Source organism: Triticum dicoccoides, chromosome 4B (genome assembly GCF_002162155.2).
Source record: "Triticum dicoccoides isolate Atlit2015 ecotype Zavitan chromosome 4B, WEW_v2.0, whole genome shotgun sequence".
In the NCBI taxonomy this organism is placed as follows: Eukaryota; Viridiplantae; Streptophyta; class Magnoliopsida; order Poales; family Poaceae; genus Triticum; species Triticum dicoccoides.
In genome coordinates, this window is record NC_041387.1 from 15,823,153 (window position 1) to 15,841,808 (window position 18,656).

The 18,656-nt window shown below is 47.5% G+C and overlaps 3 protein-coding genes and 1 long non-coding RNA gene across 4 annotated transcripts; 3 read left to right on the plus strand and 1 right to left on the minus strand.

Annotated features, from left to right (window-relative positions):
• Window positions 1-703: 703 nt before the first annotated feature.
• Window positions 704-1,458, minus strand: LOC119293205 (bZIP transcription factor 44-like). Its single transcript, XM_037571750.1, has one exon. It carries the CDS (start codon window positions 1,438-1,440, stop codon window positions 958-960), a length of 483 nt encoding a protein of 160 aa, XP_037427647.1. The 5' UTR covers window positions 1,441-1,458; the 3' UTR covers window positions 704-957.
• Window positions 1,459-9,694: 8,236 nt separating this feature from the next.
• On the plus strand, window positions 9,695-11,730 carry LOC119294625. The gene is made up of 2 exons (XR_005143494.1): window positions 9,695-9,810; window positions 11,370-11,730. It is a non-coding gene; the product is annotated as an uncharacterized LOC119294625 (long non-coding RNA).
• Window positions 11,731-11,997: 267 nt separating this feature from the next.
• On the plus strand, window positions 11,998-13,148 carry LOC119293207 (thymocyte nuclear protein 1-like). Its single transcript, XM_037571752.1, has 2 exons — window positions 11,998-12,734; window positions 12,815-13,148. The coding sequence occupies exon 1, from the start codon at window positions 12,092-12,094 to the stop codon at window positions 12,713-12,715; it is 624 nt and encodes a 207-aa protein (XP_037427649.1). The 5' UTR covers window positions 11,998-12,091; the 3' UTR covers window positions 12,716-12,734; window positions 12,815-13,148.
• A 2,062-nt stretch (window positions 13,149-15,210) lies between these two features.
• LOC119293208 (translation initiation factor IF-2-like) lies at window positions 15,211-16,181 on the plus strand. The gene has a single exon (XM_037571753.1). It carries the CDS (start codon window positions 15,267-15,269, stop codon window positions 15,870-15,872), a length of 606 nt encoding a protein of 201 aa, XP_037427650.1. The 5' UTR covers window positions 15,211-15,266; the 3' UTR covers window positions 15,873-16,181.
• Window positions 16,182-18,656: the final 2,475 nt, after the last annotated feature.

The window sequence follows — 18,656 nt, forward strand, 5'->3', positions numbered from 1 at the left end:
TTTTAAAAAAATGCAACCTCCGATACAAAGTCTAGTACTTGAACTCCGATACAAAAGCTGTCATCTGAGCTACGCCTAAAAGTGACGCACCGGGCCGGGATTATGTTTTCCTTTCTTTGCGACGAGGTGAGAGATTAAGGTATGCAACGCAAAGCATAATCGGATGCGATCGTCGGAAAAGGATCGTTACCGAATCTAAACCACAATTTTGGAGACGTGAAGCGCCCCGCTCCCGCTTTCGACGTGGCGAGCGTGACCCGACACCGGCACAAAATAAAAATCTAATCCCACCCGAAAACGATATTAACGCCCAAAGCAGACAGCTTTTGCTTAGCTAGGGGCCGCATTACATTACATTACTCTCCGCTGAACTAACCTGGAAAGCAAGCGAGCAGATAGCATCTGGCATGTCTGTCTGCCCACCACTAATTAAACAAGGACGTAGTACCACGTACACGGCCAATCATGGGGCTCGACAGATCGTCGATCACTCACTCGTGAGGCCTCCACTAATGTAATTGTCAAGAGGACCAGAATTTTGGTATCCTCCTTAGTTAACTCATTGTAGTTGAGGCGAGATTAGTGCTCACGTCAAAAACTCTGAATGATAGTATAACGTAAGACATTTTTTGACACTAAAAAATATAGAGTCAGCAGGACAGGGGAACCAGTCGACGAACACAAGGCTTAGATTGGGTTTAGTAACATTATATTCCAACATTTTTTTAGTGCATGCCTTCATCGGATCGGTCACGAATTAATCATGCCATTATGTCCCGTTCTTTTACTTGGTGACTGATATATCTACCCAGTCACAAGACTTCAGGACTGAAGCTTTTTCCTTTGACACTCACTTCAGGACTGATGAAGCTAGCTAGCTAACCCAAGGTCAACCCCAACCAGAGAAAGTACGTTAGACGGCGCGTACGTGCATGATGCATGCACGAACGGCGCCCATCAGCTCCACACGATCAGCGAGGCAGCGGCCTGCTCGAACGTCCCGACACCAAGCCCGGCGGCCGCGGCGTACAGCTGGTTGAGGGCGAGCGCGCCATGAGCCGCCACCTCGAGGCGGCGGCTCAGGGCGGCGGCCTCGGCCCGGAGCTCGTCGTTGGCGTGGAGGACGATGGCGACGCGGCTCCGCGCGGCGTGCACACGCGCCGCGAGCTCGCGGCGGCCGCCCCGCAGGCTTGCCGCGAGGGCGCGGAGGTCGTCGAGGCGGCGCTGCTTGCGCGCGCGCGACCGGCGCGCCGACTCCCGGTTGGAGATCTTCCGCCTGAGCCTCCGACCGTCGACGTCGTCCGCCGTGTCCACGCCGACCGCAGCGGCGTCCGTCATCGGCGGTGAGGCCGCAGCCGCATCTTCGATCGGAATTTGCTGGTGTGCTCCGTCATTTTGTGGCGCGAAGGATTGGAGGGAAGCCGAACTTGAGAACGGCATAATAAGGGTAGAATAGCAATTCAGTGATTTAGGAAGGAGAAGGAGGAAAAGGGAGGGAAGAAATGAAGAGCCGTGGTATTTATAGAGGGTTTAAGAGGGGCATTTCTGGGATTTTTTGAATCTTTTGTGGGACCATTTTGTAGTGGTTGCTGAGCTGTCTACTTTAGGTATTGTACACGATAATTCAATATTGCTCAAGGCATATGCTAAAAGCCTATAGACCGTCCAAGTTCATTAGTGTACATCGTATTAGAAAAGTTGCAGATAATCTTTTGAATTGTCAGCTGCATTTTTTTACAGGTAAAGAGGATTTCATTCATCAAATAGCATCGTTACAATCTTTGGCAATAATCTGTCGTAGTTCCTCTCCGCCGCTAGATCCTAGCCAACCCTAGGTATATCCGAATTGAGCTCGGCCTTCACAAGGTAGCTCGGTTCTCCTACTTCCTCCCCTAGCCACTTGACACCACTTTCTCATTGCGAGTTTACGACCTTTGGACAACATTTATCTCTTTTTTAATTATTTTTCCATTATTCCTCAATTATCTTTCTTTTTTCAGAAAGGAGGAAGACCCCCGGCCTCTGCATCTGGGCGATGCATACAACTATTTTATTAATTATTCATCAATACCTCACAAAGAAATACATCAATAAATCCGAAGCCATTTTCTTTGGCAACAAAACTCGCTACACCTATCAAATGATGAAGGGGGTGCACATGATTGTGGCCGTCTGCCCTGACCTCACACCAACGCCGAACATCAAAACTGGAGGCCCCAACCAAGCCGCCCAACGGCGGGTCGAGAGCACAAACCAGTCCAACATGCTCTCTGCGGGCACCGCATGTGCACGCTCCTTAGTTGTTATTTATATAGTTTTCTATTATTATATTGTCTCCAAATGATAAGGTGGATCCATATGGGTGTGCGATAACTTCGTAGTGGACTAGGCGGAGTAAGAGGGGCCAAGGAAGCATTGCAGTGCAACCAGACACATCTATTCCGCAAACTTGACTAAATCCTAGGGAATCCGGCATACTTTTGTATGTTTTGACAGCAACAAGGTACTTTTGCAAAGAATATCTTATAATTTCTTATATCATTTTTAGAAACATCTCTTATTGCATTTTATGATTTTATGAGCATATTATTGTAGGAAATGCAATAAAAGACGTGTCAGATAAGACAAATAGTTGGCTATAAGCTAAGGTCTAAGAGCATGCTTGGTTTGATTTGATTTTTTGTGGGAGGTTGATTTGAAATTTCAAATATTGGCTAGTGATTCGTTGGTTAATTTTCTAAGCGACCTCATATATCCAAGTTTTGGCCGGTCTTGGCATCGCCAATTTTTGGCTTGCAACACGTCGGGTAGCCTAATTTTGGTAGCAAAGCAAGCATGCTCCAAAACCAAATATGTCTTCCCAATGCCAAGCAAAACTACATGCATGTTTGAGTTAGGTCAATAATTAGTGTTTCATAGCATTATGAGATGATTAGAGAAGACATCTCATACAATGGAAAACTAACATGATTTTCTCACTATCACTAGACATACCATCTCTTAGTTGAAAGAAGTTTTTCCAACCGAGCAATTATTTAATGTGGGTTGCTATTTTGCTAAGATGATAACTTTGTACGTGTTGTGGGCGTGCATGATGCACACTCACACTGTGACGCTGGTCGACAAGGCTCAGATAGATGAGACAAGTTTATGGGAGTAGCACCACGTTGTTCAAGTTTCTGCGTGATTTTGATTGAATACGACCCAAAGCCGCAAAGACAGAGCTTAATCACGAAGGAATGACAGAGATATTTACGCCCTCTCCGGATCTAATGATTTCGGTCGACCTATATATATATGCTAAAGCAGATCCGGCCATGGGGATCCAGTTAAATTAAACGACCAATACTTTGTCTGAGTCCATGGATGTAGGGCACGGCGGCTGGTAACTGTCTGTCCGTCTGGGTGCACTCATGGTACGCTTGATCAAACGACGTGACCGGTAGTCGGCCGGGGCGGACGCCGTGCTGCTGCCGACCTGCATTGCCATCCATGGCTCCATGCTACGTACGGAGGAAGAAGAAAAGAGCGCGAGGGCGGCGACATGGGCCATGCAACCCTAGCTTGGACGTCGGCGGTCGGCGTCGGGCCGGTAGAGCGACCAATAGAATTGCAATTGTAATATACGTCTGGCCATCACTGACCATCAAGTTGTTGTTGCAGATAATACATGTTTATTTTTTTGCGAAGTGGAGTACGAACTAACCAGACCTCCAGTAGCACCCAGAAAATAGGAAAGGGACTATCGATCTATATTCAAATCCGTTTCAAGTGCAAGTAGCATCTCATTGGGTCTGTTGCTACCGAGAATCGACGGCTTTAGCACAAGCAAATGAGCTTGCAGTGAAGGTCTGAGGGATGCAAATGGTGCACCACTGTCCAACAGACAGCATGACCCCTCGCACTCCACAGCCTCACAGCCACATGAGAATGAAAATTACGCATCGACCCAGTGCTAGTCGCCGCAGTGTCACCAATCATTCAGGGTTTAGAGCCAGCCGCGGACGGAGTAGGGCAAGGAGAAGAAGAAAAAATGCTTTGGGCTGGCATCGATAGCATCCACACGTTGGTCGATCGATCTCCAGGGCAGGCAGCCGCAGCAAGTACCTATCAATCTCTGGTCTCAGTCTCACTAAAGCTTTCCTATGTAGCTCCTTTTGGCTAAAGCAGTATGCCAATGTGCATGCCCATTCCATTCCAACGATGAGTGCAGCTTAGTTAGTGGGCAGCACGAGAGATCAGGCACCAATCTAAAAATTAAAAGAGATCAGATGCATGCACCACTCATTTTCTAGTGTCAAAACCTGCGATGAGTGTCGCTGGCTAGCACACAGGTTGCTGAAATGTACTATCTCTTCCTCTTTTCTTTCTGCATTTATCAAGTCTCCAAATACTAGTGGCGGCTAGCAAAGGAGATAGTACATGAAAGCCTCACACAAAACAAATAATGCTCACAGCAGCAAGCTTGCATGCAGTGGACAGATGGCTCCCTTTGGCTAACGTAGAGTTAGTTAGTTGCAGCTATCTTGCATGAACGTACGTATGATTGGTGCTAGGTCCATGCCTTTGCATGGTTTTAGCTTTCTAGTGCCAAAAGGTACGTGCAATCTTGTGTAGCCCAACACATGGGGTGCATCCAAATTAATTTCGGGATAAAGCTGCGTGTTCCTCCCTACTTTCGATCAAATCCAGACTGTTGTGGTCGAGCTTTTCAGGTCTGCATGTGAGCGGTTTGGAACAGGTGTCCAGCCGAGGGGCACCTCTGGGCCGTTGGTCCTCTCTTGGGAGTCCCCTTTGGGATTTGCCTGCTTTTCACATTTCTGGTTAATTTTTGCTTTGGTTCATACAAGCATTAAAGCAAAGTTATATAGGTTTTTTTTTGCGAGTAGCAAAGTTATATAGGTTATTGTCTACTAATATAGTCTCCCCAAAAAATGCGATGGAAATATTTTCATGAAGGCAAATTATGCTCGCATGTGCCATGATCACTCGTCGCTCCGTAGACACTGGTAGATAAGAGATTTTGTGACAATCATTGTTGAGTGTTTCATCTGCGAGCAAAGTTCCGCGAAGAAAAAACATTTGTAATGTTCTGGGAAAAACCCAATGCTATAAAATGTTTTTGGAGCACCGATTGGTTTTTGCCCACACTACCATGAATATCATTTGATCACGGAAATTTGAATGTAGGTAGATCAATATTTGTTGGGGAAAATCAGATGTGTTTTGATTTTTTTTCTCTTTCCCTATATTTTCTGTTCATTTCTAGAGCAAGATTCCACTGTTCATGGTCGGAGTATTCAAGAACTTTTTTTTAGCGGAAGCATTGAAAAACTATATACTGTAAATAATGGAAGAGCAAACTTGGTGGGCTTCAATTTTAATACTGATATCCTATGGACGGATGGGCTTGGACTACTCCGTAGCAACGAATAACATTGACACCCTTGTCTTTAGAACATTGTCGGCCCAAGACAGTTTGTATGTAAGACAGTAGGAAGGATGGACCAACAAAATAAGGACGCATTGCGTTCTAAAAAATGATCATTTTTCGCCAAAAAGGAAAAAAAAACTATTTCTTTACTCCTTCCACTCCACTTGTCAAAAATACCTCATCCATGCCAAAAGATAGTGTGTTTTTCTCTTTTGAAAAACAAACTTCATAATATTTAATAAAATTTGTAGAGAAAAATATCTAATGATACCAAATAAATATACAGTATAAAAAGATGTTACGGTATATCTAATGACATTTTCTTATAGTATATATATTGAAATAAAATATAAATTTGGCCAATGCTGAAAAGCTTGATTTCTTAAGAAGTATACATGAGAAACATTTTTTATACATATTTAATATTTTTCAAATGCTTGGTTAACTTTTTTTAATACATGGTCAACATTTTTTCTGTACTCGTTAATTTTTTTTCAAATGCTTCATTAAAAAATTTCAAATACAAGATTAACATTCTTGTAATACATGGTAAAAAAATTGTGCATATCAGACCCAACCACAAGACTACAAACCAATAGGAGACCATCTTGTTTCCTATCAAATTCGGTTGAAGTGTTTTTATTTCCTATCTTAGACCTTTAAGTAGTATGTGGCCGTTAGTTCCTTCAAAAAAGCACCTAATATCTCAAAAATAAGCCCCAGTAGGTCATCACCATGATTTTGGATCCAGAAAACAAGCCCCAGCAGGTCATCACCAAGATTAAAACTAGTCAACTAGAATATTAAAACTAGTCAACTAGAGTTTCAAATATAATGCACTTTTTTTCAAATGTGATGTACTTTTTTTTCAAAATCGATGAACTTTTTCCAAATCATGTGATATTTTAAAAATTCAATGATTTTTTTTTCAAATTGCTTCTAAAGTTGTTGCAAACAGGCTCAAAATCATCCTACCACACATCATATCTGAGGAACAGTCAGTGTTTGTTCTGGGCAGGTTGATCACAGATAACATTATGTGCCTATGATTGTTTGCATTTTATGAACGGGAGCAAGGCTAAATCAAATAGCTTATGTGCCTTGAAGTTGGACATGATGAAAGCTTTTGAGATCAGGTGGTAGAAACCATTGAAGAAAGACAGAACGGTCTGTTAAACGGAGTGCCGAAACTTCCGACTGAACCCAGGCCAAAGCAGAGTCGATAGCTGAGTGGCTGTACCTGAACTCCAGCAATTCAGCAAGACAACGCCGTATCGAATCTAGTGCATGCTGCAAGTAGATTTGAATATCATCAGCACTATTTAAATGGAAGCACTAAGCACCAGTACCACTAATACTGGCCACTTAATCTTCTACAGTACTACGTATTTTACTCCATTTTCTAACTCGAAGGCATCGGATGAGCGAGTGTACTGTCAATAAACATCAAGCAGAGTATGCAAGGAGAGCATCAGAAATTCAGAATCGATGCTAGCTTAAACATATCACAACTCTTTCCGGCACAAAAATATATTTCACATCTTCTCCACTTCTTTTGTTTTACAGTTGAAATCATATCATTTGGAACACTATGATGGAATTTCACAGCCTATATAATTACACTTATACTCCATACAGCATTAATCAAACTTAGGCGGGCACTTGTATGGTCAAAACTAGCCACGAACTTGCAACAAAGCTTAAGAATCAACGTCAAGAAGCTAGTACAGATTCTTATTTAGCGTTGGTCGATCGATGATTCAAATTTGATCACCGTGGCAACTCATGCCGCCGCCGCCGCTGCCGCCACTCCTCCTGCCCTTCCTGCTTCCTCCTCTGCACCTCCTCCTGCTCCTCCCTCTGCCCTCGTCGACGTCGTCGTTGCCGTCGTTGCCGAGCATGAGCGGCGCCACGGAGTCCCTCTGCTCGTCGTCGTCGAGGTCGTCGTGGGTGCGGACGTTGACGCACGAGCACCGCTCCAGCGAGGCGAAGAAGGCCGCGGCGATGCCGCCGCCGACCCACCCGGCCACGCGGTCCAGCGGCCGCGCGCAGCCGCCCTGACCGGAGGATGAAGATGATGACGGCGGGCGGCGCGCGCGCTGCCAGCCGGAGCGGCCGCAGAAGGGGGCGGGCAGCCGCGGGGACGTCGCGATGGTGGTTGACGTGAGCGCCGTCGTCGCCATGATGAGCTGAGCTAGCAGTCGATCGCTGTGATGAAGGGGAAGGGAAGGAACAGAGGCCGCTCTTTGGGGGGTTGTTTAAAAGGGAAAATGTGAGCGGCGCACGAAGGAAGGTTCTTAATTGGCGCCAATGGCTAAAGGGCTTAAAGCTACTCCAATGCTGCATTTTGTATCCCTGTTTTGCCCCTGATAAACTTTGTAAAAAGCAAGCACGCATCATTTTGAGACGGAGGAAGTATTCTCTTCGCACTTGTCAATGCTTGGCCATTTTGAAGTTAACTCTGCGGGAGCGCATCGTGCAGTATAATCAATGGTCTCGGCCTCTCATCACTGGCCTGCGATCCTTTGTAATATCACATTGTTCAGCATGATCTCCGTCGAGTGGATTCGACCCCACATGTCATCCACACTAGCGCAGAGGATCTCGACCCTCTCGCCTCCCTATCACCAAGCGTGCAATCTTTAACTCGCCATTTTTAACTTCTTAAAACATTAGGCCAGCACACAGGGTCGGCATCCAATTTGGTGGCTAGTACTTATGAAAATTTTGCACGTGTCAGAGTTGCAAGGCGGGCTAGCGGCCATTAGTGTCCTTTGCTGTCTCCCTTTGTGGTAGGAGAAGGGATGGGGTCGCATTAGGTACGCATAAATAATGTCACGGGTGTGGATCATGGCCGGAGTGAGTAGCAGCACATGAACGCATCATGCATGCATCTTTGCCAGTTGCCAGGAATAGTTTCATGTGTATTTTCCCCGAATTCAGGGGTCAGCGTCGATGTGTACGAGCAAAAAGTTTTGAATTGGACTACTAATAGTCTAATGGGCACGCAACGAGAAACTGCAGGGATGCACGACACAGGAAAAAAACACACACAGCAAGAGAGATCAACCTGAACCTTGCCTCGTGCACGTGCGTGGGCTGTCCTAGGTTCTCCTAAAACATCTCCCCTTCTAAACTTGTGGACTAGAACAGGACCCTAGAAACATTTCCCCCTACTTTCCATACCTCCCCTGTATTGCGCATGAGCTAAATGAATAATCGCTTGGAAAAACATTTGGAAATAAGGGGACTGACGAACCGCTAGGCCCCCGCGTCGCTCCCGGGAGGGGCGACACGGGCGGAACCTAGCGCAGCCGCCAACCCTACTCCCCCAATCCTGCTCCCCAAGGCCGCCAAGCTGACGGCGGTGGTGGGTCTTCATCCTTCTTGCGCGATTGATGGCGGCGGGGCCCCCATCTTTTCTCGCGTTGCGGGATCTCCGGCCGGAGTTTCATGGAGGGCGCTGGACGGCGTGGTTCTTCCGACGGAGATGGGCGCCGGGAATACCTGGTCATCTGTCGGGTCGGGCCGGGCCTACCAAAGCCCGATGCAAAAAACCTAGGCCCGAGCCCGGCCCGGCCCGGCCGTCGGGCCAAAAAATCGGGCCCGAGCCCAGCCCATCATGCTAAAAGCCCGTCGGGCCTCGGGCTGGGCCTCTTCGTTAATGCGCGAATACAATGGGCCCGGGCCCGTCCCGGCCGTCGGGCTTGAAATCTAGGCCCGAGCCCGGCCCGTGGACAAGGTCTAGCGCCGGGGCAGCGACCCCGGATTTCTTCGGCGACCTCGACTTCCGCTGTGGCCGCGAGGGCGCACGACGACTGGTTCGGGGGGCTCGGTGCGGATCTGCTACCCATCACAAGGAACCTAACCATCTAAGTTACGCTCAATTCGCTTCAATGTCACTAATTAGTTTAAATTTAGGAAACTTTTTTTTTTGCGAAATCACTATTATATGCTTATTCTGGCATATTAAAAAAGCGCAACTTGTACGTAAATAATGTGCAAGTTTTATAATTATTTGTTATTTTTTTCACTTTACCTTGTAAAGGGAATATCAATGCCACTATTATTATTTCTTACAAAAATTAATATTTTGATTTTTTGTTATAGTATTATTTCTTTTTCTTTCTTCTTTAAGGGCAATACCAATGCCACTAACATTTGTTCGTAAGATGTTACCCACCTGATGCAATCGTGCGGCCCACCTGCCAACGTTGAAATCCAACGGTGGAGAAAGCTATTGATAATCCCAAACTCAGTTTCCCCTTTCTTCCGCAGACCCAGAGAAAAAGGGGCAAAGGAAATAATCGAGCGGAGAAGAGGGATCAGGAGTTGAGGATGCGGCTCTCCCTCCCCCTCGTCGCCGGCGCCGTCGTGTGAGTCAGCCCCCCTCCCCACTCTCCTCTATTTTCTCCATCTCTCTGTACCATCTCGTCGTAGATCTGTTGCGGCGTCGCCGCATCCTGCCAGTCTGCCGCTGTTTAGATGCGTTCTTGAGCTTGAGCGCTGACCCTATATTATGCGCTGTTCTTGATCCTTTTTGCAAGTTGCAGCCGCGGGAGTCGATAGTTAAGGGATTTTATTTCTGTGATTAGCCGCCGTCTTGCTATTGCGAAGAGAAATAGCGCTGATTCTTGCCCAGGATCGAGGTTCCTGCGTGCTGGCGGGGAGGATAATAACCAATTGGTTTCGAGCATGTGTTAGATGTAGATGGGGTTGCGACACCACAATGGGCATTATCTGCGCAACAACTGTAGGTAGCAAGATCGAATCGCCATTGGGGGGCTTGTTCTTGAGACCCTCTGTGTAAGGGGTAATTATCGTCCCGTCAAAAGCAGTGCTTTCTTGAAGTTCTGCTGCTACTGTTTGCCAAGTACTCCCTCCGTAAACTAATATAAGAGTGTTTAGATCACTACTTTAGTAATCTAAACGCTCTTATATTAGTTTACAGAGGGAGTACTAGTGTTCTTGACAAGATGGCGGTGTCTGTTTTGTAGCGCAAAAGTATCAGATGGTCAAACCCAGTCTAGTCTCATCGCACAATTGTCAAAGACAGTCTATTGGTATTTCTCTGTTCTCTGATTGAGAATTTGGCCTGAAAAAGGATTTTTCCATGGTAGCAGCACCAGTAAGCATTTCTTAGTGCAGGCTTCCTGTTGTGTGGGGAATGCCTTATACCGCACGGCCTAAAATTCCCACCAGTACGCACCAATAAGCGTAAAGATCTCTTATCTATAAGTTATAATGTTTCATTATCTGTTAGCTTGTAATTTAAGCCAATTAGGGAGATGATCTGGTTGCTATACTTTGTTTCGATTATCAGGCTACATCTATTTATAGAGGAACCATTGGATATGGTAATAAAGAAATTAAATTTTCTCACAGCCAAGTTCCCACTTATATGTTCTCTCCCCTCTTCTCCTAATCATGTGAAATGGCTGCCATTATGATTGATACCTGGTCACCCTAATTACTGTCTTGAACCGCTGTTAATTTCTTTGAGGCAAAGATCCCAATTTGTTTTCGAAGAATGCAAATACTTCCACTGCCCTGGTACAAAAAGGCATGTCTTGGGTTATATGCTTCAATCAAATTATTTTGTTCAGTAGCTAGCTATTGGTAGTGGAATGCGTCTTTTTGCAGTAATGTGGCCGGCACAAGTTTTAATGGGTAGATTGGGTTGAAAAGTGCTTGTAAAATGTGGTTCGTGTGTAACAATGGGCATCACATTGTTAAGGTTGCATCCCTAGAACTGCATCTTACATCATTGATCTAGTCAGATGCTGTTACACATTTATGATCGCTCGTGCGTTCCTGTGGCTATTTCTTTGAATTGTCGTCAGTCAGTGAAAGTGCTATTTTGTGCTGTGCTGGTAGTTCATTATCGTCACATACCCGCTTCTAACTTGGTCATTCTGCCTTGCAAATGCCTCAGGGCCGGAGTGATTTCTGGGAATGTGATATTTGGGCCGCCGCTCCAGAAGTACTGGGCAGAGAAGCAGCAGCAAGATCAGACGGCAAAAGAAGGCCAAACCGGGTCGACTTAAGGAAGATATCCTAATGTTGCCCAGTCAATGTCGCCATACTTCCCTCGATCAGTCGCAGACACATAATTCTGAAACTAGTACAATGATGTGAAAATGTACTTGGGTTATTCGATAGCCTCGGTTTTTGCTAGCTTTGCTTGAATTAGTTGCAGTAGCTTTTGTACTAGAAGGTATCGTTTGTACCAAGTACAGAATGAATTCGAATCCAAACCACCATTTTGGTCAAACTTTTGTTTGAATTCAGTTTCATTTCCTTGGTTCAAACCCAGCTGCGGTTCATTGTCGTCGCCAAACCTCCTTCAGTTTTTTTTATCACCTCGTTTAGTGCTTTTCTTAGTCACCTCGTTCAGTGCTGGTTCGGCCTGGTTGTCCTCTTGGGCTTTACCTCGTCCAATTTGGTGGCCCGGAGAAAGGTGGGCTTGTTGTGAGCCCAGCCCGGCACGGCCCAGTCTAGACCGCCGTTTCGTTTTAGGCTTTGAGAGCAGGGGAAGCGGGAGCCATCGCCATGGTAGTGATTCCCCGCGCATTCTCAAGCCTTATCGCCCAATTTCCCGCCAATATAAGATCCTTGCCTGCTCCGGCGATCGCCGCAGCCCTGAACCCTCACAGGATGCCGAGGAAAGCAGCTCACGGCGCCACCGCCGCCAGCAAGAAAGCAGCGCCCACCGCAACCGCCGCCAAAAAGAAATCCGCGTCCACCGCCGGCAAGAAAGCCGCGCCCGCCGCCGGCAACGGCAAGGAAAGAGCAGCGCCAGCCGCAAGCAAGTACTGGCTGCTGAAGACGGAGCCGGGGGAGTGGTCGTGGTCGGACCAGGCGGGCGCGCCGGGCGGCGTCGGGCCGTGGGACGGCGTCCGCAACCACCAGGCCATGAACAGCCTCCGCGCGATGCGCCGCGGCGACCGCTGCCTCTTCTACCACTCGGGCGCCGGCGCCGCGTCCCGGCGCGTGGTGGGCGTCGTCGAGGTCGCCAGGGAGTGGTACGAGGGCGAGGAGGGGGCCGGCGGCGCCGTGGACGTGCGGGCCGTCGGGGAGCTCCGGAGGCCCGTGTCGCTGGAGGAGATCAAGAAGGCGGCGGCGGCGGGGGAGGTGGAGGGGATGAAGGACTTCGCGCTCATCCGCCAGGCCCGGCTCTCGGTGATGCCCGTGCCGGTGGAGGTCTGGGACTGGGTTTGTCAGATGGGGGGTGGCTTTGTGCAGGACGGGGAGGTGGGAGAAGAAGCAGAACAGGGTTGATATGCTCTGTACTCTGAAGGTAAACTCTGAGGCTAATTTATTTCTGCACTTCAGATTCATCCCTGCAAATTGTCGGCTAATCTTGTAAAATCGTTCCAGATGCAGGTAAGTTATGCCGTGGGAAAGACCATTTTGTGGTGTCTTTTGGCCTGCAAGTGCAAGAGAATGGTATTTTGAGGAGTATTTCAGTGACATTTTGTGTATCCTAGTCTCTAGTGTTTGCCATCTTTGCGCCACAGTTTTTATCCACTAGCTGGTCGATGTAAGTTCAGTGGTCGATGCTAGCATGTCGCAAGAACAGTTGTTATCTTAGGGCTTTGAGATCCATCAAGAAGTCGTATGCTGTTCTTTGTGGCTGTATGGATATGCTGCTCACTGAATTTTCGAGCAGGTGGTTTCATTCTGTCGATGCTATGGCACTCATATATGGTCTCATGGACGATTCCTGGATCAGTTTAGTGTTAAATGATTATCATACAAGTGCCGTTACTAAATTAAGAAGTGTAGCTGTGTAACTACACACCATTATAATCACCGGTTGCTGAGCACGAATGGTTCCTTCTTTGTCCAGCTCTCTAGATTGCAATTGAATCCTCAGAGTCTTCGAGATCACATTGTTCTACTCAGGAAAGCAATTCTTCACTTGCTTGAGCACCCAGGACATTGGAGGATCAGGCTGGTTCTTGCGGAATTCTTCAACCTCACTTCTGGTCTCACTCAATGCAGGATCAAACTTATTCCCAGACTCAAGAATCTTATGGCTCATACATTAGCAAAAAAAAAAAAAAGGCTCTAGCTGCAACATTTTATGCAGCACAGCTTCTAAACGTAAATCCAAAATAGTTTTGATGGTCATCTACTTTTCTGTACACTCTCTAGGTTACTAAGTACCACCTCCGTCCGAAAAAGTTTGTCCCTCAAATGGATATATCTAGCACCATAGATACATGCATTTGACAGATAAGCTTGGGACAAACTTTTTCGAACGGAGGGAGTATGAGTTTACCCCTATCTTGGCTTCTGTTGCAAAATAAATTTTTTATCTGGCTTCTGTTGCAAAATAATTAATCAGGAAAATGATTCTTTTCGATGGAACTACAACAGGGTGACTTAGGGCATCTCCAGCGCCGGGCCGCAAATCCGACTCACTGTTCATTTGTGGACGCGTTCACCGGCATGGATACGGGAGCCGGCCACCCAACCGCATCGTAAAACACCCGCCCGCATTTCAAATGAAAATTAATAAATCAAACGAATTACATGCAAACCGAATTAATTTGATGCAAATCGGGCCTATTCATGCAAAGTTCGACATATTACATTAAATCGGACTTCGAGCTCATCCGTCAGGCCCGGCTGTCGGTGATGCACGTGCCGGTGGAGGTCTGGGATTGGGTTTGTGAGATGGGGGTGGCTTTGTGCAGGACGGGGAGCTGGGGGAAGAAGCAGAGGGTTGATGCTCTGAACTCTGAAGGTAAACAAGCCCCTGCTGCAACGCAAAAATGTTTCCCGGAGCAATCTGTGGCTAATTTATCTCTGCAGCAAATTGTCCGCTAATCTTGTGAAATCGTTCTAGATGCAGGTGGCATATGCATTTGGAAGGATCGTTTTGTGGTGTCTGTTGCCCTGCAAGAGTTGTCATTTCGGAGGAGCATTTCAGTGGGGTTTTGTGTATCGTCTCTATTGTTTGCCGTCTCTGCATCAAGCGTGACCAAGTGTGTATCCTCTAGCTAGTACTCCTAATTATAAGTTCAGTAGTGGATGTTGGCATGCTGCAAGAATGGTTGGGTCATATGATGTTCCCTGTGGCTGTATGGATGTGCTGTTCACTGAATTTTCGAGCAGCTGGTTTCATGCCGTGGATTCTATGACACTCAATAGTCTCATGGATGTCCTGTATTAGGTAGTGTGTTAAATGTTGATCATATATATGCCGTGACTAAAGTAGGAATAAATGTGGCCAAGATTCATTCAGATAATGGCCTTATACCAATAAATGTGGCCAAGACCTGCAGCCCCGCAGGGCCGCGCAACTGCTGCATGCGAGATCACGCAGCGCCAGTGCCAACGCCAATCGCGAGCAGGTGATAGCGCTCTGAGCCGTCATCCGTCTCGCCTTCAATTCCTCCCACGATCCCTGTCGGCGACTCGCGCGCCCCGCTTCCCACTCCGGAACTAGCCTGCAACTGCAAGCATCCATGGACGACACGTACGAATCGACGATACGATGAATGGTGGTACGAAGCAGTACACGGGAGCGGGCTGAGTCGTGCGGCGGCGTGCTCGGCTCGGCCGGTGGCGGTGGCCGAGATGGCCGGCCACGCCGCCCTGCGACTGCCAGCGCCATAAATGTGCACATGCCATGCCCGACTCCGCCGAGCCTACGTACGCTGCTGTGCCACTGTGGACGCTGTGAGTGCCCCAACCTCCCCGATCGTCTCTCACACGCCCGCCGCTACCTCCTTCAATGCGCATCTCGCCGACCCGTCGCCATCGCGCGCACAGCGCCAAGCCGATCGACCAATCTCGCCCCGTCCTCGTCCCCTACTTAATGGCGACCCCGGGTAGCCCACATGGTACCACACCACACCATACCACCGACGCGGCAAGTCGGCCGGCAGCTAGCACACCATCAAAAAGCACGCAACACAAGCTCGACCCCACGATGGCCGGCGTTCGCCGCGCCGCCGCGCTCCTCCTGCTGCTCGCCCTCGCGTGCACCCCGGCCCTGGCCGCGCGCGACGTCGCCAGCAGCGCCGCGCAGGCCAAGACCAAGGGCAAGCCCACCCCGTCGTCCGGCAAGAAGCCCGCCAAGCCGTACGTGCCGCCGGCCACCAAGCCCCCCGGGTCCAGCGGCGTCGGCGGAGGCGGGATGCCCGCCATCCCGGGCATCGGCACCATCCCGGGGTTCAACGTGCCGGGGATGGGGGGCGGGTGGGGCGGGGGCTACGGCGGGCCCGACGGCGGGTACTCGCGCGGCGGCGTGGCGGCCTCCACCACCGTCTGCTCCGAGAAGGGCCCCTGCTACAGGAGGAAGTTGACGTGCCCCAAGAAGTGCTTCTCCTCCTACAGCGGCGCCGGCAAGGGGTACGGCGGCGGCGGCGGCGGGGGCGGCTGCACCGTCGACTGCAAGACCAAGTGCGTCGCCTACTGCTGAGTGCTGATCGGTCGTACGTACGTACGGGGAGCTCGGCGGCTCCAAGGTCATCGATGGCGCCGGTGAGCACCACATTATGTAGCGAGCGTGATATGCAGAGGAGGCATACGATACGACTATACGAGCGTATGTTTCTTCCCCGATGGTTTAATCAGCTGTAATATCGTCGCCTCCTGGGTGTCAGAATCGCTGTGAACTATGAACAAATAAGCAGAGAGATATGTATGATATGTTACTCTTGGGTCTTGCTGTTTCTCTTGGAATGCGGTAAATTTCACAAGATTAAGAGCGTCCCTATATATTTGATCCTCTCTTTCATGTGACAGAAAATGACTTTATTGAAATTCCTCGCCAATGTCTGCATCTCCACGGTGATAAAGATGGAAACGAAGTAATTATTTGGGGCTCTTTTGGTTGCAAGGATTCTAAAAACTCATAAATCAGAAGAACAGATGAATATGAATAGGAAAGAAATGCACGTGCAATACAGATAAATGGTAAAGGCGATCCTCCTGCTCCACTTACTCCTTGTCCAACATCTGCCCTTCCTCCTATGAGAGTGGCACTGTTGGAAATATGCCCTAGAGGCAATAATAAAATGATTATTATTATATTTCCTTGTTCATGATAATTGTCTATTGTTCATGCTATAATTGTATTGATCGGAAACCGTAATACATGTGTGAATACATAGACCACACCATGTTCCTAGTGAGCCTCTAGTTGATTAGCTCGTTGATCAATAGATGGTCATGGTTTCCTGACTATGGACATTGGATGTAATTGATAACGGGATCACATCATTAGGAGAATGATGTGATGGACAAGACCCAATCCTAAGCATAGCACAAGATCGTGTAGTTCGTTTGCTAGAGCTTTTCTAATGTCGAGTATCATTTCCTTAGACCATGAGATCGTGCAACTCCCGGATACCGTGGGAATGCTTTGGGTGTACCAAAATGCCACAACGTAACTAGGTGGCTATAAAGGTGCACTACAGGTATCTCCGAAAGTGTCTGTTGGGTTGGCACGAATCAAGACTGGGATTTGTCACTCCGTATGACGGAGAGGTATCTCTGGGTCCACTCGGTAATGCATCATCATAATAAGCTCAATGTGACTAAGTAGTTGGTCACAGGATCATGCATTACGGAACGAGTAAAGTGACTTGCCGGTAACGAGATTGAACGAGGTATTAGGATACCGACGATCGAATCTCGGGCAAGTAACGTACCGATCGACAAAGAGAATTGTATACGGGATTACTTGAATCCTCGACATCGTGGTTCATCCGATGAGATCATCATAGAACATGTGGGAGTCAACATGGGTATCCAGATCCCGCTGTTGGTTATTGGCCGGAGAGCTGTCTCGGTCATGTCTACATGATTCCCGAACCCGTAGGGTCTACACACTTAAGGTTCGATGACGCTAGGGTTATAAGGAAGATTTCTATGTGATTACCAAATGTTGTTCGGAGTCCCGGATGAGATCTCGGACGTCACGAGGAGTTCCAGAATGGTCCGGAGGTGAAGATTTATAGCAATTGGCATATCACGTTGTGGTTTTGGCGTAGGTAAGAAACGTTCTTGCTAGAAACCTATAGTAGCCACGTCAAAAAACTTGCAACAACAATTAGAGGACGTCTAACTTGTTTTTGCAGCATATGCCGTGTGATGTGATATGGCCAAAAGGATGTTTTGAATGGATATATATATGTGATGTATGAGATTGATCATGTTCTTGTAATAGGAATCACGACTTGCATGTCAATGAGTATGACAACCGACAGGAGCCATAGGAATTGTCTTAATTTATTGTATGACCCGCGTGTCATTGAATAACGCCATGTAATTACTTTACTTTATTGCTAAAGCGTTAGCCATAGTAGTAGAAGTAATAGTTGGCGAGACAACTTCATGAAGACATGATGATGGAGATCATGGTGTCATGCCGGTGACGATGATGATCATGGCGCCCCGAAGATGGAGATCAAAAGGAGCAAAATGATATTGGCCATATCATGTCACTATTTGATTGCATGTGATGTTTATCATGTTTTACATCTTATTTGCTTAGAACGACGGTAGCATAAATAAGATGATCCCTCATAAAATTTCAAGAAAGTGTTCCCCCTAACTGTGCACCGTTGTGAAGGTTCATTGTTTCAAAGCATCACGTGATGATCGGGTGTGATAGATTCTAACATTCGAATACAACGGGTGTAAGCCAAATTTACACAAGGAAAACACTTAGGTTGACTTGACGAGCCTAACATGTACAGACATGGCCTCGGAATACAAGAGACCGAAAGGTCAAACATGAGTCGTATAGAAGATACGATCAACATGAAGATGTTCACCGATGATGACTAGTCCGTCTCACGTGATGATCAGACACGGCCTAGTTGACTCGGATCATGTATCACTTAGATGACTAGAGGGATGTCTATCTGAGTGGGAGTTCATTAAATAATTTAATTAGATGAACTTAATTATCATGAACTTAGTCTAAAAATCTTTACAATAAGTCTTGTAGATCAAATGGCCCACGTTAATGTTGTCCTCAACTTCAACGTGTTCCTAGAGAAAACCAAGCTGAAAGACGATTGAAAGATCATGGATGTCGCCTAGAGGGGGGGGGGGGTGAATAGGCGTTTTAAAATAATTACGGTAGAGGCTTGAACAAATGCGAAATAAACCTAACGGTTAATTTGTCAAGCACAAAACCTACAACAACTAGGCTCACCTATGTGAACCAACAACTTAGGCTAAGCAAGATAAA